The sequence below is a fragment of the Hermetia illucens genome, chromosome 2 (genome assembly GCF_905115235.1).
Source record: "Hermetia illucens chromosome 2, iHerIll2.2.curated.20191125, whole genome shotgun sequence".
NCBI lineage: Eukaryota > Metazoa > Arthropoda > Insecta > Diptera > Stratiomyidae > Hermetia > Hermetia illucens.
Genome location: NC_051850.1, coordinates 81167405 through 81193328, shown reverse-complemented (window position 1 = coordinate 81193328; position 25924 = coordinate 81167405). Strand labels below are relative to the sequence as shown.

At 38.4% G+C, this 25924-nt stretch overlaps 1 protein-coding gene across 1 annotated transcript in view; it reads right to left on the bottom strand.

Annotated features, from left to right (window-relative positions):
- LOC119648483 overlaps nucleotides 1-17310 on the bottom strand; it is a 90558-nt gene extending 73248 nt beyond the window's left edge. The window contains exon 1 of the mRNA XM_038050245.1: nucleotides 16791-17310. Within this exon, the coding sequence (XP_037906173.1) occupies nucleotides 16791-17310 (520 nt within the window). The remainder of the gene's footprint in view (nucleotides 1-16790) is intronic.
- Between the last annotated feature and the right edge of the window lie 8614 nt (nucleotides 17311-25924).

Here is a 25924-nt window from a genome sequence, read left to right as displayed (position 1 = left end):
TCGTACGGAAGGTCACGGTTCAAATCTCGCTGGTGGCAGTGGAATTTGTAGCGCAATGCTGACCACATTGCCTCCTACAGTCTACTGTAGTGTACCGTTACGGTCTTGAATGAAGTGCTCTAATACACTTCAAGGCCCTGATCCGATATGGATTGTTGCGCCAACGATTATTATTATTTTTGTATTATTGTAGATTAAGTGTACTTTTTTCTCAAAATGTTTTTTTTCCTTTAAATATTGTGATAAAATTTAAAATCCTTTTTCTCAATAGAATGTTTTTTGAGTTGGCGTATAAAATAGAATGAGCTACAAGGGGTACATTGGTGCTAAGTGTTTGGATATTGGGACAGCTTTGTGATTTTTTCAGATTTTCCGGTTGGGTAGTTTCTGACAATCAACCCATCAAGTAAAAGATACCTTTCCAGTCGCCGCACTCCTCCTGTATCAAGTATCAAAGTATCCAAATAAAGTTAATAATAGTACATTACTATGATTTTCAGTAATTTGCTGCAGAACCCCTTTTAAGTTCATTCAAGCACCACCAGGTTATAATATAGAGCTTGATCCTACCAAGTTTGGTGGAAATCGCTCTATTACTAACAAAGTTATAATAGGTGAAAGTTGTCACTTTTTTGGAAATTCACAATCAAATGTCCTTATAAAGGAAATACACAAACCTTTCATACCTGAAGCGACCAGCTTACGGTTTCCCAACTTGTTTAACGTTCCAGTGGCTCAAAATTATGAACTTCGTCAGTTTTCATATTTTATTGAAAATTTGTAGCAGGCAAAAAGCAAACTGGGAAATTCCAAAAGAATGTTTTTGAATGTACTTTCGGAGTACAGTAACATGCATTCAAAGTTCCATCAATATATCTATTTTATGTCTTAAAATATAAAACATTTGAAAGATTTGAACCCGTCTCAACAAAGCTGCTAATGTTTAAATTAGAAGATAGAAAACTGTAGGTTTTATCGTACTCTGTTCATATATATATATATACATAACTTTCAACTTATTTTGGCAGATCAGCCTGTCAATTTTTACAATTTGTTTTATTATGCATTGTTATAAGGTTAGTAAGGCCTTATTATAAAATTTGATTGGTTGCTAGAGCAGGTATGTTCTGTAAATAAATTTTAATTTAGCTGATTTGAAAGCTGAAGGAAAAAGTAAATGGAAGGGAAAAGCATATAAGTGTGGATTCAGAAGAAAAACTTAACGATCTGAGGTCAAAACATTCTCCTAGCAAAAATTTGGAAACTGTGGGAAATTCGCATGGAACATATATCATCCTCCAATATTAAGGTGAGACTCATCATACATGCGGGTGCGCAATAACTATCCATTGAATTATGAACGCTAAGAAATTATCCAAAGTTGTTACTTTGCAGGAATAAAAACCAAAATTTTGAATATAGATTAACAAAATATGACTTTATCGTTTGATAATATTTGTAACCCCGCCCCCATTTTCGATTAAGAGGGTTATCCGTGTGTCGGATCCGCGGAATCGATTTTTTTATATCAATTGTATCTAGATATAGTGTAGAATATATGGGCAAAGTGATTTTTTGATATTCGGAATCGTTTGGAAATTATAGTGTTAAACGTGTAATAATTCACATGCCAGATTTATGTCGATCGCCGTAATAAACCGCGTATTTACCGGTCTGAATGACGTTCCAATGACTTCGCTAAAAGGACAAAAATTTAAGTCAAGGCTATATATGTATTTCTCTAAGGAACCTAAGGTTTATAGAGTACTTATACCAAATTAATGATCAGTTAAGACTTTATGGCTACAAATCGCGTTCTACTTTTTAAATGCGTTTTTCTCGAAACTGCATATTGAAAATCTCCTGCCACCTAATCTATCTAATGCCAAATCTATCCAACGAAATTCTTACGACTTACTTAGCACATATTTCTACGGTCCGCAAACTCGGATATTTGCCATTCATTCAGTAGTTTTTTAATTCATTAAAGAATCCTTAAAAAACACCAAAAATTTACAAAAAAGAGTTTAACACGGCACCAAAAATTTACCTTTTAATATTTTTTAATAATCCTATTTTGCGAAATTCCGTTTACATCTTTTCTTTAAGATGATCGTAGCGCCCTCTAGCGTGGCAGCAGGAAAACACTTTTTTTGTAGATGGGTGTATAAATTGCTCTGTATTTCAATAATGAACTATGCTATCGGGCTGGGAAAATTATTACGCATGCTCAAGATATTAATAAATATATGGTAAAAATTCGTATTTGTATCTTTATCCAGTTCTTCACAAAAAATTTCTAAACAAGTCGGGGAACCGGAAGCTGGACGCTTCAGGTACGAAAGGTTTTGTGTATTTCTTAGTACGTAGCACGTAATATATCCATATATTATGTGAGAGTATCCACTTTCAGGTGATATTGGCATTTATAGTCTTCAATTTTCAAAGAAACAACAAATTTGAGGTATTATAACTTTGTTAGTAATAGTGCGATTTCGACCAAACTTGGTAAGATCATGCTCTATATTATAGCCTATATTATTGCAAAATTTCATGGTACTAGGATGAACTTAAGGAGAGTTTCTAACTAATTACAAAAAATTGTAGTAATATAATATTATTAACTTTATTTAAACAGATATGGGCATGGAAGGTATTTCGGAGCCCAGGCACCATATAGTGGCAGCCTCCTGATTTTTTTCAGATTTGTCGGTTTAGTAGTTTCTGAGAATGGCCCCCTTAAAGAAGTGCTCACTTTCAACCCCCCGCGCTCCCCACTCTTCCAACGAATGTCAAAACTAGGAACGGCTTTGAAAAGTACTAATCGAGACCTCTAATTTGATACTCCACATGACTATATTTGATGAAAAAAAATTTTACACCCACCTTTTGCATGTATGGGGACCCCCCCTTAAATTCAACGTAAAAGGATGTAATTCACTGTATGCGTGAGCGTTTACAGTTCCCACCTTTCTACCAAATTTGGTGTCAATCGCTATAACCGTCTCCGAGAAAAATGCGTGTGACGGACAGACAGATAGACAGACAGACAGACAGACAGACGGACAGACAGACAGACAGACAGACAGACAGTAAACCGATTTTAATAAGGTTTTGTGTTTACACAAAACCTTAAAAAAGAGCAAAGAATCTTTTTTGCTATTAGGTACACTGAGAATAAAATTTCTAATAATTGTCCTGTTATTGTACTACTATGTATATATCTTATCTTTTAAATTTAGGTTCGTAGTGTTTCGTCCTTGATATACCTCAGATTTCAGATGAGCCTAACAATTCTCTGTCAGACTTAATCCAGAGTTACCGGCAAAAGCGATAGATCTACATCCAGTGAATTTAGATAATTCGTGCAAATTCTGGATGTATGGCAAGATGCGCCATTTTGCATTAAGGTATATTCTGTAAGTGGAAGCTACATATTATTGATACACTATATGACACAAAGACGTATTAAATTAATGTGCTGGCCAGATCGCATTCTACCTTCAATAAATGTAATTCCAAACATTGCTGCTGGCGGATATTTGTTCTTTTAACCATACAGGCATCAGAAAAGCGTTCACCCTTTCTTCTCCGAACAATTTGCCACCTCAGTTACGTTGCTAAAAATGACCCACAAAAATGAAATAAAGGTTTTGTGTTAATCTTTTGTGAGAAACTCTCTACGCACGATTTTCCTTTCGCACATATCTCAGAATACAAAATATTTCGTCATATTTTGCCAAACTCCAAGATACACATATGTACATACATATCAACCACATAAATACTGTATTCATCCTTAAGAAACAAACATTGTCTATTACCGCATGACGATGCATACATGTATATAAATTGATCTAACGCATTTTCACGCAAGAAAGGTTTTGTTTGTTTCTTCTTCAATTTGTAGGTAGCCCGCTATGTATATGCATTCAGTATGTCAGACTACAAACTTTAGTGTGACATTAATATTTAGTTGCAGTAAATTTACATGGAAAAATAAATTTTGAAGTACTGTAACTTTGTCAGTAATAGTATAATTTTGATCAAACTTGGGGATAACATGCTTTTTTTTTTATGTGCGTGTGGAAAATCTTAGAAAGACACGTCCGCCGCCCGAACGGCGGACCTACAGCGGGCGCGTGTGGGATTCACACCCACTAAAAACCACCCCCGGTCTCTCCAGCCCCAGCCCCGCGGGACCACCATTGAGGTATTACTTCGCGGGGTAGGTTTGCTCTTAGGCACTCATCCTTCTCCCATTTCCGGCTTTCCTCCTTCTTTGTTCCTTCAGCAACTCTTCCTGCATTTGGATGATTGCAGAGCCAACCGCAAGCGACTTCTCCTCGGACTCCAGCATCTCAGTAACCAAGCTCTCCGGGGTCCCGCTCCTGCCCAGCACCTGGTTTAAGCTCCTTCTCTCCATCGCAAATCGTGGGCAGTGAAACATCACATGCTCTGGATCCTCCGGTATGCCATCGCATCTGGGACAGTTCGGAGAATCATCCAACCCAAAGCGGTGCAGATACTGCCTGTAGCAGCCACCGTGGCCCGTGAGGAACTGGGTAATGTGGTAGTTGGTCTCCCCATATTTTCGCTCAAGCCACACCCTAATGTTAGGAATGAGCCTGTGCGTCCACCGACCTTACGTAGACCCATCCCATCTGCGTTGCCAGAGATCAAGCGACTCTGACCTTGCCGCATTTCTACGCTGTGCATGCCCCTCCATATGTCTTTCATTGTACAGGACACTCATTTCTTTGGCCAGAATGTCAACCGGGATCATGCCTGCCACCACCAATACTGCCTCATCTGATGTGGTTCTAAAAGCACTGCAAACCCTCAGAGCCATCCGCCGGTAAACCGAGTTCACCTGCTTCCGTCTCTGAGAGTTTGCAAGCGCCTCTGCCCACACAGGCGACGAGTAGAGCAGGATGGAGCGCACCACTCCGGCTAGCACCAACCTCCGGCAATGTTTCGGTCCACCAATATTTGGCAACATTTTTGCCAGCGTCGTGGTAGCACTGGCTGCCTTTTGGCATGCATACTCTAGGTGTTCCCTAAAACTCAATTTGGTATCAATTATTACAATAAAGTCAAGCGACGACGGCTTTACGGTTTCTTACCAGGGCAGAGGCAAATCGTCCGACGCTGCCTCACCTCTGCCCTGGGAGCAGCGTGACTGTAGCGGCTCGCAGATGTTGAATGCTCCTTTATATAATTCGTAGAACACGACATGCCTACGAATTATATTGAGCGCAAATCCGCCTTTGTGACCAGAGAAACCGTAAAGCCGTCGTCGCTTGACTTTTTTTAAAAAGTTTGGGTGCAAGCCCTAAGCGAGGGGTCCCTGGACCAAGAAAGAGGGAGTAAGTTGCTCCCCATTTGGTCCGGTCCAGCATTAAGTTGATGCGGACTTAGGACCCCATCATTCTCAAAACAAATATTTCAGCTCTGGCCAAGCTCTGGTCACAAAGGCGGATTTGCGCTCAATATAATTCGTATAATTCTATACTGTACACTTTATGACTCTAGGATAAACTTAAGGGGGGTTTTTATTTAATTTCCCCAGAAATATGGTAATATACTATTATTATCTTAATTTGAGTAGATGTCGATATGGAGAGTATTTTGAGGCCTAGACACCATATAGAAGGACCTGCACCATTTCTTTCGGATTTTTCGGTTGGGTAGTTTGAAATGGTGCGTGGGACAGACAGACAGGCGGGCAGACAGACTGACATTGAACCTATTTTAAAGGGCAGACAAAGGAAGCTAAAACGCCTCCATGGACCCCGCGGTTCATATAAGTTCTCTTACATAATAATGACGTCAGTGGCAGAGTGGCATAAATTTATTTGAAATGCTCGACTTTGATCTTTTAAATTGTTGTTTGTTTTGTTTGTTTTGTTAATGAAAGCCGGATTGCCTTCAAACTTTTCAGAATTATGGCCAATATTACCGCCTATGCTGATTTTCATTTCTGGGATGTACTTAATATGTATGTAATATCCTATTATTAACTTTATTTGTACAGATGTCGGGATATGTTTTCAGGCCTAGATTTCAATTTTTGGGGCACACATTTTGCGCCCTATCTCTCCTATGCTTCACCCGTTATCAGAAATAAGATCAGTTTCGGAAAGTACTAATCTTTCACTTGATACCCCATATGACCATATTCGGTAAAAAAAATATATATACGCTCCTTTCGCATGTATGGGGAGCCCCCCTTTAAAGTCAACACAAAATGCCGCCACTCGCTACATGTAAAGCGACGCACAGACCATATCTTCTCACCAAATTTGGTGACAATCTATTCAGCCGTTTCCGAGTGAATCAGGTGCGACAGACAGGCAGACATACGGACAGACAAACATTCAACCCAATTTAATAAGGTTTTGTTTTACCCAAAACCTTAAAAGCAGAACTTGAAATTCGGAAATGAAGCCTGCAAAAGTATTTTAACCAATTCAACTTCCTCCAATAGCTCGAATTGTAATCCTTGTACCAGCGGCCCCATAGCAACCGCTGTCGCCGCATTGTTCCTGTCAACTTCGGCTCTTAAGCTGGCCTGCTGGATTTCAATTCGTTTTCATACAAACGTCTGCGTTGTGCATGATAGTATACCTCAACGCAGATGTTTCTCATGTCAGCCAAAATACTCTGGGTGGTTGTAATTTGAGCATCTAGACTCTTCCGTAAAATAAGTCGGTGTTGCCTATGATTAGTCTTCCGTTTTCCCTTGGAGTTTATTCGACTTCTCTGGAAAACTTCTGATTCATCACGAACAATACTAAATTTTCTTGCAATTCCATACACTGATGATTTAGAAACACCGATATTTAGGGCGATCACTGCATGGTCTTGCCTTCCCTCCTTCAACAGGGTATCTCTTCTTCTACCTCAATATTTCCTTTCTTACCCATTTTCTGTTGATTTACAGTTATTATAAAACCGAAGTGTATATGTAAAAAGAAAATCAATTTCTTTATTCACGAGCACCGTTAAACAGTCCACAAATCTCACAAGTAACTATTCGAAACTTCCGTTCTCGATTTGGGCGAGAAAGAACACATATATCAACAATATTGAAAACGAGAATAAAATACGACTTTCCATATAATGAAGTGACTGTCAGGTAAATAACGATTCTAATTAAATTCTAATATCTCAACCTAGGTACTGAAAAAACAAATCAAGGTAACAACATAGTTTTATTTATCCTCACAACCAAAAATCAATTTTCTCAACACACTTCAGCGTTCATAATTCGATGCAGAGATACCGTAAACATTCGTTCCCTGAATATGGTCAAGAAGGCGGGCTATTTCATTTAATTTCTCAATTAGTGTTCTAGCAATCAAGTTCGCTGTTTTAGAGGTATTGAAAAAAAGGGGTGCAATTCAAAAATCTTAAAAAGGAGATGCTCAAATAAATCTAACAACAATGCATAACCACTTTCAGATTTAGCAAGGTAGACCATTTCTGTGGTACTGGAAAGTTTATTGGAAATACTACTGTTATTAACAAGGCGACAGTAGATGTGTCTATTTTGTGTGATGAGCTTGATGTTTTTGTTGAGATAGCTGGACATCCAAATATTAGAGAAAACATTGGAGACAGATTCAGCGCTACTCAGGTTCGGTGTTAGCATCAGCGCCTTCAGCAAAGATACTACCAAGATGTACACATTGTTCAACGCCCCGGTTATTTCCCCATTAATGAAGATAGGATAGCTGAGTGGTTAGAGCACAAGGATGGTTCAAATCTCACTGGTCGCAGTGGAATTTGTATCGTGATTTGACGTCGGATACCAGTCGACTCAGCTGTGAATGAGTACTTGAGTCAAATCAGGGTAATAATCTCGGCCGAGCGCAATGCTGACCACATTGCTTCCTACAGGGTACTAATCCTGAAGTGTACCGTAACGGTTTTGAACGAAGTGCTCTAACACACTCCAAGGCCCTGTCCAATATGGATTATTGCGCCAACGATTATTATTATTAATGAAGATAAGAAGGGTGTCATGACCTGTCAAGTCCCCCGATGTTCGATGCCCCCCAATGCTATCGGATTCGTGGACCTCGGCGCCAAACTGTAGTTCCTTTCTAAGGTAGCCTAGACTGGATACCGGTTATTGCGCCGTTCATGATCATGAAAATAAGATCTTTCTTGGATGCGCTTCTTGGGCAGATATTTACGTGCAAATATTTGCGTGCTTCCTGCATAACAAGCATACTAACTAAAATAAACGAAATATCCCTGGGTTACAGGGAATTGAAATTGAATCTATGCTAAGGAACAAGGATCTGTCGAGTTACACACCGACAAGTGAATCTTTAAACTGTGATCTACTACACTACTTCACATAATAAGTACTTATAGGAATTCACATTAGTAGAACTATCGAAAGATGGGTGGCTTACGGTTGAGGGAAGTGGCGCACCGTGTTTAGACGAGCCGATCATTTATATATATTCAGATTATCAAGTGTTACTTGAAAAGATCGGCTAAAATGAAAGTTGAATATTTTGGTGAGTAAAACATCTTCACGTAATTGACTTTTAATTTATTGATAGTATAGTAGGGTGTTCCTAAGTGCTAAGTACCATCCTATTGTTTAACATATACCCATAAATTACGATTGAGTTGTACCGCTTAATGCTTAATGCTGATACCCTACATTGGTTTTGCACAGAAAAATGCAGAGGCATAGATACATACTATCTTCATTATACATTAATACATATTATATCGCGTCCACATGTGCTTGTCGATTAACGAGTTTTCAATCATTCATATCAAAAAATCGTGAAAATCAACTGGGATGTGCAATAAATTTTATGCTTTTCTTGCCAGCTACAAATGTCTGCCAGGGATAGCTGTTGCAATTTACATTCACATAAATAGCAGTCACTTTCTGAAAGGATAACAGCAGTGTTGAGCGCTGTGAACCTAAGATTTTTATCGATTTTCCAAAGGAAAGATGTCTCATGTGTGCACATCCACACCCATATATACACTGGTACGTATGTATGATATATAAACGATAGACCCCCAAAAATATCCTAGTCGAGATATTTCTACATGCTACTCATGTATATAGGCTCCTATTATTGCACTCCAGTCCTTGTCTATAGAACCAACAGTTCTTTCCGTGGTGTTCATATTCCTAAGCCCATTGGGGTATCTTTGTGTGAGTGAAGTACAATGTAACACCAAATACAGAGACCATTTTAATGGGGATGTTTGTGGGCAAAAAAGGAAAGTTGCTCCCAGTAGAATTTGATCTTAAGTGGGACTCCAGCTGTCGCGTATCATCTGCAGATTATAGATTTTCTTAGGGATATGCTTTCGGGTGTATTCATGGAGTTTGCCAAATCAAGTAAAGATGTTCGCAATATTGAGTGAGAAAAGTTTATTTGCAATGTATTGCCTTAATTTGCAAAGATATAAATGTCATGAATAATGATATATTTATGTGCAGAAATGCGTTAGACTTAAACGACAGCTTCATTGACGCTGTGCAGCTAATGTGCAATTATTTTCTAGAAACAGATAGTTGGTCACATAGATAACTATTGTAGATAGATGACAACTGTACAAAGTTTCTAAAAGCGGTCGCTCAGCAATATTTCTGTTTTTTTTTCGTAGAAGCCCAAGTTATGGTGAATATACTCGTACATACCACATATACATATAAGTACATAGTTTGAATGCATTTAGACGCCACAGGGAATAGGGAGCATATATACAATTTCCTACTAATAGGCGACGACATTAATTCAAAACATTTAAACTTTATTGACAGTGCTCTCTGTTTGCCGTCAAAAGTTGAAAGTCAGATGTTAAAAAAATTCCTGGGAAGGTAATCTGCAAACTTGCAAGTGTCTAATTGCAAACGAGCACCACCCCATGATACACAGATCAGGATTTCCAAGATATGTCTCCTGTGATTATGACGCCCGTGTATCTTTACAATAGTATCGAATATGCCTGCAATGCTCGTACTTCCTGATCCTCGACAACTCTGCCGAATCGTTCATAATGCTAATTTTGCCCAGGTCTACATGAAGGAAGATAGGGAGATTTTTGGTGTTGAATTTGTACTAGAAACTAGAATTTTAGGTTCAGTTTAAGAAATCCTTTCTAATTTTAACGCCTCAATAACACTGTACTTTATCCATCTCATCTTCAAGGGCACATTGGTAAGTAAGGTTGAGCGCAATGCTGACCATATTGCCTTGCGTTCTGTCACGGCCTCGGAATGAAGTGCTCTAAACGCTAGGCCTACGTTCAAATTGGATTTTTATTATTATTATGGCGCAGCAGGGTTAACAACATTCGAATGTTGTTAATTCGATTGACAGTGGCCACCATCGGTGTTCTCAGTGGCGGAGCAGGCCATGACAAAAATGACAAATTTAGAAAAAAAATGAATTGTCTTTTTATGGAATGTCAGCTTTTAAGTAATAGAGTGGAGAAAAGTAATGAGTTGTATTTAAATGAAAATAAAATTACATGAAACCCAAATAACTCCGCATTTTCTTAGAAACGAAGCGAGTTGTATTTAAATAAAAATAAATGACACTCAACGAAAGAACTCAGAAGACGAAAGAACTCAGAAGACGAAGGAACTCAAGATTTTCTCAGAAAGGGTAATTTTATTAAAATTATTATTACTACTTCATTATATTTTGAAATATTCCAAAGCCAAGATCTTCCATAAGGAATGAAGGTAGGTAGTATAACTAAGGATTTCAATAATCAAACGGGTAATAGTGTTTTATTCTTATAATTCTTTCTGGTTTTCGAAGGTTTCGAGGAAAGACAATCTAGTGAAAGTAAAAACTATTCCCAAAGTGGCATATGATCCGACAAAGTGCTATGTGTTACATTAAGGTAAAATCTCCCAGCAATATTTCTTCTTGTAATCTACCGCAGGCGAGAGGATATTAGAGAGTGCAGTGGACAACATCACTGCCTATACACCTCTATTTCGCTGATGTCATCTACTCGCCCTACCTACAGGTCGTGTACTCGGGGTTTTGAAAATCAGTCACGAGTTGTCAGATTGGATACAAGTCGGAATACCGGAAACTAGACGCTTCAGGAATAAAGGCTTTCTGGCATTTGACAGGTTGGCATTCGCGTATATCTCCAATCCAAAATATTCCTTAAGAGGGTCATCCCGTGTGAAGGCCGTTTTTTCGGCTTTTTTTCGAAATTTTTTGTGAAGAACTGGATAAAGATATAAATACGAATCTTCACCATAGATTTATTAATAGCTTGAGCGTGCATAGTAATTTTTTCACCCCGATCGCATAGTTGGTTATTGAAATACAGGGTAATTTTATACAGGATTATTGAAAAATATTAAAAGCTAAATTTTTGGTGCCGTGTTAAACTTTTTGTTTTTCACGGCTTCTTCAATGAATAAAAAAAAACTGCTGAACGAATCGCAATTATCCTAGTTTGCGGACCGTAGAAAGAAATAGAATGCGATTTTTAGCCATAAAACCTTAACTGGCCATTAATCTGCTACACCTAATCCACAAACCTTAGGTTTCTTGAGGAAACACATGTACTGCCTTGGCTTCAATTTCTGCCCTTTTAGTGAAGTCATTCGGATCGATATATACGAGCTTTATTACGGCGATCGACTTAAATCTGGCATGTGACTTATCACGTGTTTAACACTATAATTTCCGAACGACTCCGAATATCAAAAATCACTTTGCCCATATATTCTACACTATATCTATAATAGATATAATTGATGCCAAAAAAAATTCGATTCCGCGAATCCGACACACGGGGTGACCCCCTTAATATAGAAATGTATTTCCCAATTCCAACCCCGCCGTTGACATGAGTTCACCTTATATGATGGTGACATCATACACGTCTTAGAGTGCAACAAATTCCCGTGAAATACCCAATTTGACTTTCTATAACTTTGTTTATAATATGTACATTTTTGTCAAACTTTCCAAGATTATACACTATGTTATTACTTATAACCAGGAGGGGTTCCGGGTAAATTTCCAAAATATAGTATAATAGTATACCATAATTTGACATATTTAATTAGATCTCGGAATGGGATGTATTTTGACCCCGCTTGTGAACGGGAAAAAGGCTGAAGAAAAAGAAGATTGTAATTTTTTCAAATTTTCGGTTAAATAGGTTTTGAGAGCGTTACAGTTTTGGGGTACATATTTGAAACCCCCACTCCCCTATGTTTCATTCGGAACGTAATCAGTTTCGAGAAGTACTAATTGAGCCCTTTCATTTGATATGCTACACGACCATATTTTGTGAAGAAAAAAATTTACACATCGATTACACATGTATGGGGAGCCCCCCTTTAAACTCAATAGAAAATGGCACCGCTTGCTGTATGTAAAGGGGGTTCAAAGACTACATGTTCTCACCAGATTTCGTGACAATTGGTTCAGTCACTTCCGGGTAAATCAGGTGTGACCGACAGACCTTCACGCAAAACCTTAAAAATTAAAGCTCTTAGTTTAATAGCATTAATAGGGGAGACGTGCTGAAAGAAAGCTAGGTTATCCTCGAATTTGCGATAAGCGACGAATCGACGAAATGGTTCTCCATACAATCGGAAACCGGAAGCTTGGCGCTTCAGATACGAGAGATTTGTCTGGATTCGTATTAAGTTCATAGTGTACTAACTGCGTCAGACTAACCGTTTTAATAGAGTGCTACTATGCTACATATATACATTTGGTATCTTAGGATTGTGTAAGTATACTGGAAAAGGCGGAGAAGACAACGTTCACTGTAGATTTATTAATAATAGTTGAATTTCTAGTCAGCCTTCGCAAAAAATAGCAATATACTATCATTAACTTTATTTGAGTGGATATAAAAATATCTGTTATTGTGAATCAATATTTTTTTCCCAGATTTTTTGTGTAAGTAATTTCTGAGAAAGGCTCGAAAGCGGATAAGCGCTATATTGTCCACTTTGTTTCCTCGAGTCTATCGCGGTCCTCTAGTGGACCGTTACAGTCTTGAATGAAATGCTCTAAAACGCTTCAAGGCCCAGATTTCAAACTGGCGCGCCAACGATTCTGAGAATTCAATTTAATTTAAGAATAATTCGCGTAGGCTTCTTTCCGACCTTCTTTCAAATAGTATAAGAAGTTTGTAAAGTACTAATTGATATCTCACATGCCCATATTTTCCACCCTCCTTTTGAATGGTTTAGGACACCCTCTTTAAAACATAGAATAATATTATTTATTACAATTGTGTGGTTTGAGAGTTGAATTCATTGCACCAAATCTCATATCAACCGTTGTGCGTGTAACGGATAGACAAACGGACAGACAGACTCAATTATATAGTTCAGAGTGATATTAGACGCAAAACTCAGTTATAAGCAACACGTGTTGAAAAGGCTTCCGCTGCTAGTATTAATCTCTCAAAGACGAGGTAGAAGATTGAAAATGTTCACCTCCTTAAAAAAAGACACTTTGTTTTCCACAAAAACTTAAAAATAAGGAAACTATGAACACCAATTTTATCCTCGTCTCTATTCTCAAAGTCGTTTAAATTGCGAGATCCTACTGATGCATCGGTATCTATGTTCTTGAGGAATAATTAAGCGAAAATATAAGCGACATCCTAGGGGACTATGGCAAAAACAATTATAAACTATATACTTTGCTTTAGTGGTTCCTGTAGGTATAGTGTTATATTGTCGTAATTGATATCCCTGAAAAGTTACTCAACACCTAACGAGCAGGCAGAAAAAGACATTTTCTAATAATTTTTAGAAAAAAACCTGCGGTGTGATATATCACTATTATGGATGATGACCTCTTGAAGCCCCCACCCTTCCGCGATCTCACATCGCTGACGGCAAGTCCGAATCCTATGAGATCATTACACCTCAACCTCAGCAATTGATATCTGGTGAATCATTGAAACAACACGAGAAGTTTACCTAAATGAGTAACTAGATTTTTGCATTCTGGCTCCGTAATACTTTTAACTTCATTATTAAGAAGAAGAGAGGACTAAAGGGGAATTGTAATGAATAAACTCGATAAAACGATCATCATCCATGCAGTCAAATAATCAATCTAAAAAGAAACTCACGACAGGTGCGTCCGAGTTCGCCAGCACCTAAGTGCAGTTATACTGAATTTCCTGTCGATATGCGCTCACACACTCGGGAATGTGGAGGGAGAGGGTCCTTTGACCCTTCTACTCCTCGTATATTAGTAACGAAATTACGCGTATCATATATCCCATGTGTCGGGATCGCTAACGAACCTGAAATTTTGTTAATGACATAAGAATGACTAAAGTGATTTCCTAGCCTGACTATCATAGAGGCTGTCGATTTTGGGGTACCCGGCGAGCAACTGAGCTCACTTACCACACTTGCGCTCGTTGATGGTAAAGATTACCTTGCTTCTATCTAGCGGAGCAGAAAATAGGTAAAATTTTACCGGATGTTAACCAAATCCAAGTCGTGATGAAGTGTTCTTTTCAATTCTTCGGCTACTTACTATAGTGAATGAGAAGCCTAGCGATAATGCCTTCCATAGAACAATCGAAAAGCTGACAACTACCTGCAAACCCTTTCAAGATGTGGTATAAGATTACGAAATCACTGTTATTTGTGGCAGTTTCCACTTCTCTCAAGAGCGCTATGGTGGAATTCTTTTTGTCAAGATGTGCCTATACTATATTAGGGCAGATTCTTACGTTTTCGCGGAAACTGGGCTTAGAGTGTTGCCTTTATGCCAAAGCTCGTTCATTAGCATAGATCTCAGTTCCTTACACGCATAAGCCAGGTAAATGAACCTCAGACGAAGACCCTATTTCAGGCTGATGTATACCTTTTTTTAAGTGCATTCACAATTGGTTGACCTGATTAAATATTCGTTGTCGGTCAGTGGAAACTCGACTGCTCCTTTGGCAAGCCCTGTACCCGTGTCGCCTATAAGGAGCGGGTGGAAGTCGCTGAAATCCATAATAATGTAATCCAGGCCACTCATTACCATCACTTTATGAAACTACTCCTAAGCTTCTAGCAGTTGCTCATAGAAAGCCCCCTTCCCCCATATACCGGGAATTTCAATAGGTTAGTAGCACTGCACAATTCCAATACAGATTGTCCTGGCTAGGATCTTGCAGTGAAGGTCTTGTCGGACACCGGCTTCCAGGATATAAGATTGCGTTTTACGATAGTCGTCAGTAATTGTTTGGCATCGGTTTCATGTCTGCCGCCATTAGACTTTCCAGAGTACAAAAGCCTATACAATGTCCTGATACAATATTTCCTATAAAAATGCGTCCACGTACGGGTTACACGCCCACAGACTGTTTAATTGAAGAGTGTAAGACGGAGATAATAGTTCACACAGCAAGTAGGTAGATAATGTGGTATATGGTCTTTACAATCATTATTATATATGACGAAGTAAACCTGGGCATCCAAATAAAAGCGTCAAGTCAAAGGTGTGTGAAGTTCGTTTGTAAAATAAGTAACAGTCTTTCAGTATTCTGAGTAGGATATTGCTTGCCGAGGCGACACATTGACAAAGTTGATGCAACGGCGTGAATCAGTTCCGGCAAGTCATTTGAGTTTTGTTGTAAAATGTCTTTAAAATGAAATGAACAAGCTTGTGTGTGATAGTAAATGTTACGAATTTTTGCACCACTGTTCAAAGTCTGAACCTCTATACAACGAATTGCATCTTTTTATTTACGGTTAAAGGGAAAGATTGATGTGAACACATTTTTTCCAAATGTAGTTATATGTGGTATCAAAACGGTTAAAAACAGGTATTAGGTTTGCACTGGTTTCAAAGAACAGATTAAGCCTATTCTCAAAAACTACGCAACCTAAAATTTGTGGAGCCACGATAATGTTTCTGATATGTAATGCAGTCCTCAAAGTATATTCAATCATTATTATTATATATAATAATATCGTAGTATGTTTCTACGTTTTGAAAATTTGCTGGAAAATCTATCTCCCTTACCCTCACTAAAAGAAATACGGGTCCATATTTGAATGTGGAAAATCAGTAAAACATTTTTCATTAACAGTAATTGATAAATTTTATCAACTGATCTTTTGAAAAAGTCGCACAAACGTTTACTAAATAAGAGACCCACAAGCCTTTCACAGCGAAACCCCCCACTTTCGGTTTCCGATTAGCCTAAAAGTATCTCCGTTTGTTTGTGGAGTGATTTGTTTGGAATAAATATTGTTTTATGATCTGAGTTTTGTCAGCAAATTGTTTTGATCGTCACAATTACTGACCACAGTTGAGTCTTCCAAGATTCCAAAATTTGTACAGAAACGATGCTCACTCTGTCGAACTGAAAACCTAGTTTTACGCGATTTTCGGACACCATAATTCGAACATGTGACGGCACACGTTTATAGGTGTCTCCTCATTTGAGCTCATATATCTTTTTTCAAATCAAGTGAATATATCTTAATATGAATGATGAAGGCTCACATTAGGTAGGGACAGGGCTCAAAGAACTGGTAACAACGAAAATAAATACATACGCGCGATGTACTTAAATGAGACTAAAATTAAAACCATTTATCCAGTCATCTAATTTTTTTGAAAAATAACTTCATTTGTAAAAAAAAATTAAAACAAATATCGAGTGGATGTGCTTATTTAATGTCACAATCCCGTAAAGAGTTTGCACTGTTTTGTGCTTTTCAATTTTGATAAGTGGCTTGTGTACGGATGTTGTCGAATCAATTCCAGCCTTACCATTTCTAACTCTTACACACTCCTTAGTATCACCTAGGATAGCTGAAACACTAAATTTTAGCACCGGCTTAGAATTATCTTTTAAAATAGTTTCTTTGGAATCTTCGATCCGAATTTCTCCATTTCCCCCACACTTTTCACACCTGAAGTCATCCAGGACACCACCATCACTATTTGTATACATGTGTGCTCTATTTATGATCGGATAATAGTTGCCGCATTTTGTACAACACATCTCGACCCTTTCACGTTCACGGTCGCCACTAGGACCACTCGCGCCAATCATAGTGAAGGTATGGTTGACGAATTGACGCTCCTCCGTATTGTTCAACAAGATCCGTTCGCGGTCACGTTCATCACTGGACGATAATGAGGAATGTCGGCTAGGGATCTCATCACGCGGCGAATCGTACATCGAGTTCTTCAGATCCGAGTTTGCTTCAGACTCACAATCTGACAGAATAGTATCGTGCTCCTCCTTATGACTAAGGATATTCTCGACCAGAAAAGCCGTTGACATATTACTCCAATAATTGGTCACTAGCCACTCGCCACACACTTCCCTCTCATCCACCTGGTTAATTCGCTAATCGCTTACTATAAACTTCGCGTTCTAATCTACCGCACTCGAATTCAAGGAATCAAACTGCTCATTATCGCACAAAATGTACAAACAGCGAAACGGCCACTTTTCAACTGATGAATGCTTGGAGGTCCTGATTCACCAAGATTCGAACATGCCCAGAATTATGATAGGGAGGCATAACACTATGTGCTGATTCGAAAATTCCGGTGAGGGTTGAAATAGAGCGTTTACGATTTATTCAAACCCATCCCCCGATAAGCGCCCGCCCCTTGGAAAAATCCCGCAAGGAAAAGCCGTACCTCAACTCATCTCAAGTTTCGTATCACCATTTGGGTACAGTCTTTGCTTAAAAGAGATGCAGGCTGCATGCTGCGAATGATTATTTGTTGAGGTATATTATTTGGAAACAAGTTTACGAATTTATATCGAAGGTTTATTTACATCATGGCATTAGGTGTGTATGCATCTCAGAGGGGCAGTGGCATATTATTTTAATTGAACTGCTCCACAAGTCATACTTAATGGAATATGTTGCATACCATATACTCACTTCGGTAATAACTTAGGAATGATATGTACCTCCAATGAGAATGCAAGGAGAGAGGAAATATATAGTATGTAAACAAGGCACCAAATAGGAATTACTCTAAAGACTACTTAAAACTGATAGATTTTCCACGAAAAAATACAATCGTAAAGTGCACAAAGTGCGTGGTCTCCATACAGCTAAAAGAGGGGGCGAATTTGTTTTCACCGAATATAACCTTACGGAATATTAAATGAAAGGAATACTTCCGAAGCAGATATTATTTTTGCCATTGAAAGCTAAGGAGAGGAGTGCGGGAGTCTAAAAGACGTCCATTACTTCAAGAACCCATTTTCAGAAACTACCCAACCTAAAAATCTGAAAAAAATTATGGTGGTCCATTCACATGGTATCTAGGCTCCGTTCTGCAAAGTTTGGTGGAAATCCTACTATTACTAACACAATTGTAGTAGGTTAAGGATCTTTCCAATACGCATTTTTCACAATACGTAATTTAAAGGACGTTTGAACACTGTAGAGTGAAGGAACGTTTCCCCGAAAGAGCGCTTAAGAACTGTTTTCTAATAAAACAATGGCTAGATTTGACACTGGGCACAAAATAGGAGCTATCGATCAAATTATGTAAACCAAAAGTCTTATATACATATGTACACCCATATTGGAGGACCATTATAGAATTCCGCTACACTAAAATTTATTTTTTGAGCGGTGTCAAAATTATCAGTGACATACACCAATGGCAAAATATTATTTTAGTGGCAGAGAACTGAACAAACTCTAATCAGACGGAGCCGAGGAGTCGTCAACAAGGTTAAACGTTCTAGGGTGTGGAAACTTCTTAGACGAGGGACATGGGGTTTGTATATCGGTTTACTGTCTATTTTTCCGTCTTTTTTCCCAAAAACGGCTGCATGGATTAAAGCCAAATTCGGTTAAGATATGGAAACTGTGAAAGTATATGTCATAAATATTATACTTGAAATCCGGAATACATTTAAGGGTTTTCCTATGTGACATCCTTCTCTTTGGAATTCTACAAAATACAGGAAATGAAATCTTTTCAATCTTTTTATGTTATTATTGGAGTGTTGGATTATGATACACAATTTTTGAATTAACGGGTTGTTGTATTTGCCTTTTGAGTGGTTGGTGGGAAGCATATCTCTATCTCCATCTGGAACCAAAAATTAAAACGTTTTCTTATTCGGTATACTTGCCTCCATCGTCCAAACTGTCATTATAATTTTACGTCACAGTTTCATTAAAATGGTGGAGCTTTGAAAAAAAATCCTCAAAAGTCCAACCTATGGAAATCCAGAATAACAATTTTTGCCGGAATACGAACCACGAAGCGCGAATTTCGGCCACATTGGCTTAGCAGAATTTTAGTTGTGTTCGTCCCACAAATTCAAAAAATTTTGTTTCGAGAAAAGCGCGTTTAAAGTTTTTGTTTTGTAGACACATCTGCTTGGTACGTGCTTTTCTATTTATTGTAACCTGGCGAGGATACTAAATTTCTGTCTAAAATTTCTATAGCATACTCGCAACACATTTTGCTTTGAAAGGAGAAAGATAAAGAAAGATAAAGGAAAAAATCGATTCCTAGAAACCGTCACACAGAAAAATTGATTTACCTTCTACGTTCCGGTTTCGTGGATGTCCAATTTCTCTACGCCCCAGGTCATCCACAATATTCTCGATTGAGCTTGCGAGGTCACTCAATTTTTGAAATACTCGCCGTACCCAAAGTGAAGCGCCAGAGCTTAACACTGATTTGAACGAATAAATTTCTCTGCTGTTCGAAAAGCAACCCTTCGAATACGTAGATGGTTAGAAAAATATAATTTTGTATCAAAATTATCTGGGCCCACGTATTATCCCTTTCATTCGTTAAAATTTCTATTCCATAAGTCGCCTTCCGGGATGGCTTTCAGAGCGAAACGATTCGCGTTGTATCTCTCAATGTCCTCAAAATGATTTGCCTACAGTGATCTTTTAAGTTAAGTAAATCACAGGGTAGCAAACCTGGCAAATGCGGTGATTGTAGAGTTGGTTTGACATTAGCCTACCCTTTACACGATTCAGGCCTAAAATATTTCTTAAAATAGTATTGACAGATCCTTTGAAAGCACCAAAAGGAATAGCACAAAAAATCACGAATGTTTTGACATGAAATTTGTCATAGGTGTCTGTCAAAATGTTGCCAACTCCGAAAAACAAATTTTTTGCTGTGCGGTTTATTTGCGCAATTTAAATTGAAAACTGGTCTTTTTGGACGCAGTAGTACATCTAGTTGACTATTTGTTTTTTCTCTTAGGCCCTCGTGGTTACACAGCTGTGTATTTTTAAATTTCAAGTCCAGGTTCTGGTCCTATAAATAGTGGTAGAAATCATTGCCTTGCGAAAACGTTCTATTTTTGATTGTCATGTTCCGTGGAGGAGTTGTTTCCAGGTGTCAAGATCTTAAGGTTTTGCTGGCATTTTTAGACAAATATGGGTTTGGTTTGAGTTGATGGAAAGGTTTGCTAGTCTCCCTAGTTTCAGAAAACAGATTTTCTCTGAGCCAAAATTCTTTCTCATGCGCTTCTGGTTTGGCTTGGGAGTTCCCATATCCTGTTTTAGATTCATCCGTAAATATTGAGACATTAAGTAGGTTAAATTACTTCGCTGGAATAACGCAATATTAAATTGTGTTTTATGTACGTATGTTTCCACATCACCCACACACTGGTACAGCATATAGTGTGTTGAGATTTATGTCCATGTACATACGTACATACATGCACTTATTGTGATGAAAATACATGCGTGTACCTTTGCGTCCGGTATCCTGGTTCTTTGCTGCTTTCGGAACCTTCATTTCATACAGACTGTAGCAGTTGCGGCTTGATTGTCACAAACACAAAAAAGGTTTCTTAACGAATGTGCAAGGACCTTTCGACGGGTGTTAATTCGACAAGCATTCCCTGGGAATGGCTCCGCGAACAAAACAAAGCGAACAATTGGCTTTCCGCCGAGTGGACTACTCTCGTCCTTCCGCCCTTTTTGCGATGTTTCGCTTTCATTCTTCTTCGCACAGGCTCGCAATCGTTGTGATTCATAACGATGAAGATTTTAATCCTTATGTGTTTCGAATGTTTTCGTACTGTGGACATGAGTACAAGAGAAATATGCATGGGTACAGGATTTTTTCCCTGTGTGCTGGTTCGTTATTCGAGCAAGGAAGGCGTGGTTTAAAAAAACACGTTCTCGACAATATGCCGTGAATCGGGGCCGTTTATATGTTTATTTATTACTCTACATTGTCTGCACTTAAGATTTTTATTACATGGGGCATAGTTTCTTTTAGTGGTGATCTTGATGGTCCCGGTCTTTGTATTCTGGCTCCGAATGATTGCTTTCGTTAGAGTTCTATGTAAAGCTTTGGGGAACAATAGAATCTGAAAAGCTGGAAGATGAAGTTGCTGAGTGAGATAGATTTGTTGACTCTCTAGTTAGTATATTTCGTAGCCTTTGGTGCAATTTTTGTCCTTAATAATAGATGGAAATTATTTTTATCGTCTTAATCTCCAGGAAACTTTTTTTTGGTGGTTGCATGAGAAACAGGGTTATAAAATGTCGCTCCAGTGCAGAATAACTTTCGGAAGTTGGGAAGAGAAGCTTCATTCAAATATGGAAGAACGCATTGATAAAAAGGAATGATTGCCATCGAATCATATGCAAATTCAGATCACCAATCCACAAATATGCTAATTATTCAAAAAAACTAAAACGAAAGCCAAAATCAAACAAAAGTTTACTTCACTATCGAGTGTATTTAAAAATTAGCAAGGCAATCGCGAGAACCAATATGCCGCGGGAACATTGAAAAACTGTAACATCCTTCTAGGCCAAATTTGTTTTTCCTATATGTGGGAAATGGTATATTGGCTAATCGATAAACACAAGTGGAAACTGCTCCTTGAAATGGCAGAAAAGCAAGAAAATAAGGCATCCAATTACGCTAATATCAAAAATCCAAATTTATTTATATTATTTTATATATCCAATTTTATGGGGATGCTGATTGGAACGAATGATTGGGATAACACTAGGAAGGATCGTTAATATCCACAAAAAAGTGTTAGCAAAATCGGGTTACCTTAGAAAAAGGACTTCAATTCTTGTAGTAGCTCTTATCTCTTTTGATAATAATTCTGTTTCACTGATTAGATATGATGAAAATCGTATATCCCGAAAATAGCAGTTGGTCAGTAATTAGGTAGTCTAGGGATACCAGCACCGATATTATTTTTTCTTACTTTTTCTTTGAAATCCTGTAAAATTTTAGTCTCTCAAAGAAGCCTAGCTTTTGTATGTGTTGAATTGTATAGAGCATTTTGTAGTTTGCATGGTGGTTTACCACGGGCTTGGCTGGCGATCGCCTAATTTAATAAGTATAGAAACAAGGAATCCTACAATAGCTACTAGTATTGTAATTTCCATAGAATTGCCTCATCCAGTCAATTCATATGAAGCTAAGATCTTACCTAGTGCCCCTTTTGGGCACTAATTTAAATATATGTATTGAATATTTTTTGCTGAGTTCGCTCCAAGCTAACGGACATGACAATTTTGCAATATCGAGGAGAAGGATGCTTTCTATGAACAATGTGGCTTTCTGTTGGAGAAGTGAATGCTAAGATGGTCTGGAGTTGCGAGCTGATTAACCAGGACTCGTCCGAGCTCAGCATCAGAATATTATAATGTGAAGAGTTAAGTGAAACTCACCCGCCTGAATGGCTCGTCTATCGGTTGGTAGCGGGATGACAGTCACGAGGCCGTCAGAGCAATCGTTTTGGAACGCCACATCACCATTGACTTATAGTATTGATCCGAGATATTTAAATCGATAAGTTGTCGGCAGATTGCCGCCACTCACAGTGATAGAGCGAGAGGGGTTCAATCTTTTTTTTTATTCAGGTTCAGTGTGAGGTGATCATTCCACTTTTGGACAATTCGCTCAAAATCAAGGATGCTATTAGACGCTAGGAACACATAGAGCGGTATGTAGAGCGGTGCAGGATGGATGTCTCCTATGACGATGTCCATAACAGGAACAAAGAGAAGTGGTAATGAACAGTGACAGAGCTTCCGGTCAAACAGCCTCTCAACAACTAGATATGGGATACAGGGAGGTTGATCCTTCCCACACTGTTTCCACTAAAAAGGTATGAATATGAGACAATCGTTTGACAAACTATGTATAGACAAGTACAATGTCGCCACCTTCTTATGTGTTCCAAATGCTTTTCCCCTATAAGCCTGTTACTGTCTACGAGAAATGATAGTTCTGATTGCGAACAATGGGAAATTAATATGCAAGAAAAACATGTGAATGATCTGATCTTTATATCACAGTTTTGTTCTACATCAAGACTACCTTTTTCCCAATTGAAAGCATGTTGTTCCTAAAATTCCCATAATTAATCCTATCTGAGGCTACTTTTATCAACTTTGCAACTTTGTTAGTTGACAATACTGCATTTTGAAATTTTGGTGAAAAATCAGTTTAGAAGTTTCTTTAAAGTTTGAACAGTAATATCTACGAAATAACGGTGAACTCTGTAATTAAATAAATATCAATTTATGCAAAAGATTATGTTGTATCAGAAAATGGTGGCAAATCTGGAGTTGTAGTTTGTAGTTTGCACGCTTTCTATTAACAATGGGAAGTAGTGAATTTTCTGATCACTTTTCTTTTAAATTCAATTCAATTCTGAACAACCCGACACAAAATTCACCTCACCCCTAATAGCTCCAAATCCTTGGATTTAGCTATTCGAGGACGTAAAAAGATTCCCGAAGCCCCAATGCAAAGGCCCAATAACGAAACCTCAAGAAACATTGAACTTCAGAGATTGATACAATCTCAAAACTAGGAGGAGTGACTGCGCAATTCGCGAAGATGAAATTAGCACACGTAACTAGATCCCGCATCAACCTCGTTTATTTGCTACCCAAATTCACGCCTCCCGAATGCTTAATTAATGAAATTACGTTAGAATTTAAATTCTGAGTCGCCACTTTGGTGATTGGCAGTTTTTGAGTCACCACGAACAGTGTCCGCCAATACCGCCACCACCGCCGCGTAGTAAATTCAATGCAGATAGGGGCTTCTGATTTTTCTTCAAATTATACAGAAAATTATTAGCCAGAATCAATGCTTAAGCCTTTCTCCCTTGATGACCGCCCCCCCTAATAGCAAGTCGGTAGACCGAAAGCTGAACGCTTCAGGTATGGAAGGTTTTGTGTATTTCTTTTATAAGGACATTTGAGTGTGCATTTGTCTCATTAGTACGTAGCACGTACTATATATGCACATATTATGTGGGAACACTTTTGGGTGATATTGACATTCAAAGTTTTGAATTTGCAAAGAAGTGACAACTTTGACCTATTATAACTTTATCAATAATAGTGCGATTTCCACCAAACTTGGTAGGATCATGATCTATTTCTATTTCAGAGCCTTGGCACTATATATATAGTGGAAGCCTCTTGTTTTTTGTAGATTTTTCGGTTGGGTAGTTTCTGGCTCCGTTAAAGAAATGATCAATTTCGGCTCCCGCATTCCCACCTTTCCAACAAATGTTAAAACTAAACTCTGGAAAGAACTAAACGCGACCTTACAATTGATAGCACACATGACTACATTTGGTGAAAAAATTTACACTCCCTTTTGCATGTGCTGGAACTCCCCCTTAAGTTCGACGTAGAATAATGTAACTCATCGTATGCGTGAATGTTCACAGTTCCCACCTTTCCGCCAAATTTGGTGTCAATCGCTATAACCGTCTCCGAGAAAAATGCGTGTGACAGACAGTCAGACAGTAAACCGATTTTAATCAAGTTTTATTTTATACAAAATCTTAAAAACGGTGTTCTACTTGATAAATATGGTGCACTTTTTGAACGCCGCCACATTTAGGTTTGGATGAATATCAGAACATATATGGGGCCAAAATTGACTCAGATTACTTTCTCGTTGACATGGCTCTCCGAGCTTCAATAGCAATACCACCCCGAAACGCCTCGGACAACCGAGTGAGACTTAGCACTGAAGCCATCAATAACAGGGTCGCCCGTAACACTTATAAGGAGGAAATGGATGTCCCAATAACCGCAGTTAACAGAGGTCCTGAAGACAAAGCATCAACAAATGATCTTCACAATCACCTGAAGAACGTTATCCTTGATACGGCCACACATATATTTGGCTCCAATTGTGCAACCACTGGTTCGATGATGAATGTAATCTAGCAAAGGAACAGAAGAATGCTGCATGCCCGGCAATGCTGGGCTCTCAAAGGGGGCTCTGGAGAAGCGATTCCACAGACAGAAAAAGGATGCCTAGAAGAACTAACAAATTTGCGAACACGAAAAGTATAGTTAGCAATCACAACAGGTGCAGTCGTGTCGCAAATCTCAACCGATAACAGCTACGATGATGAAATCTGCACACCGTTGTTGGCTGCCAACAAATCCTATTTGAGCTAGCAAAAGCTGTTTCGCGTCAAACATCTTACAATAGGGTCAAAGTTTTTACTGTACAAGACAATGATCTTGCCAGTCCTTATATATTAATAGGAGACTTGGAATCTTAGCAAGAAAAACTGCGAATTCCTAGTTGTGTTCAAGAGAAGAATCCCCCAAAGAATTTTTGGCCCTCTTACACGACCGCATGTTTGTGGATGAAATTCGGCTCAATAGACTGCGGTATACGGTTCAGTTGATGCATATGAGTGAAAACGATCCAGCCCAGAAATTTTACAAAGGCAATATCTACAGTAGAAAAAGAAAACGAGGCAGATCCTATCTCAAGTGGAGCAATAGCATAGGTCAGGACTCCAGACAGCTTTTAGGGATATCAAATTGGTGTGTAGAGATATTTACTAAGCCAGACCAGTGAAGCAATTCCATAGCGCAGATCTCCATTGTCTGATCACATTGACCCGAGAA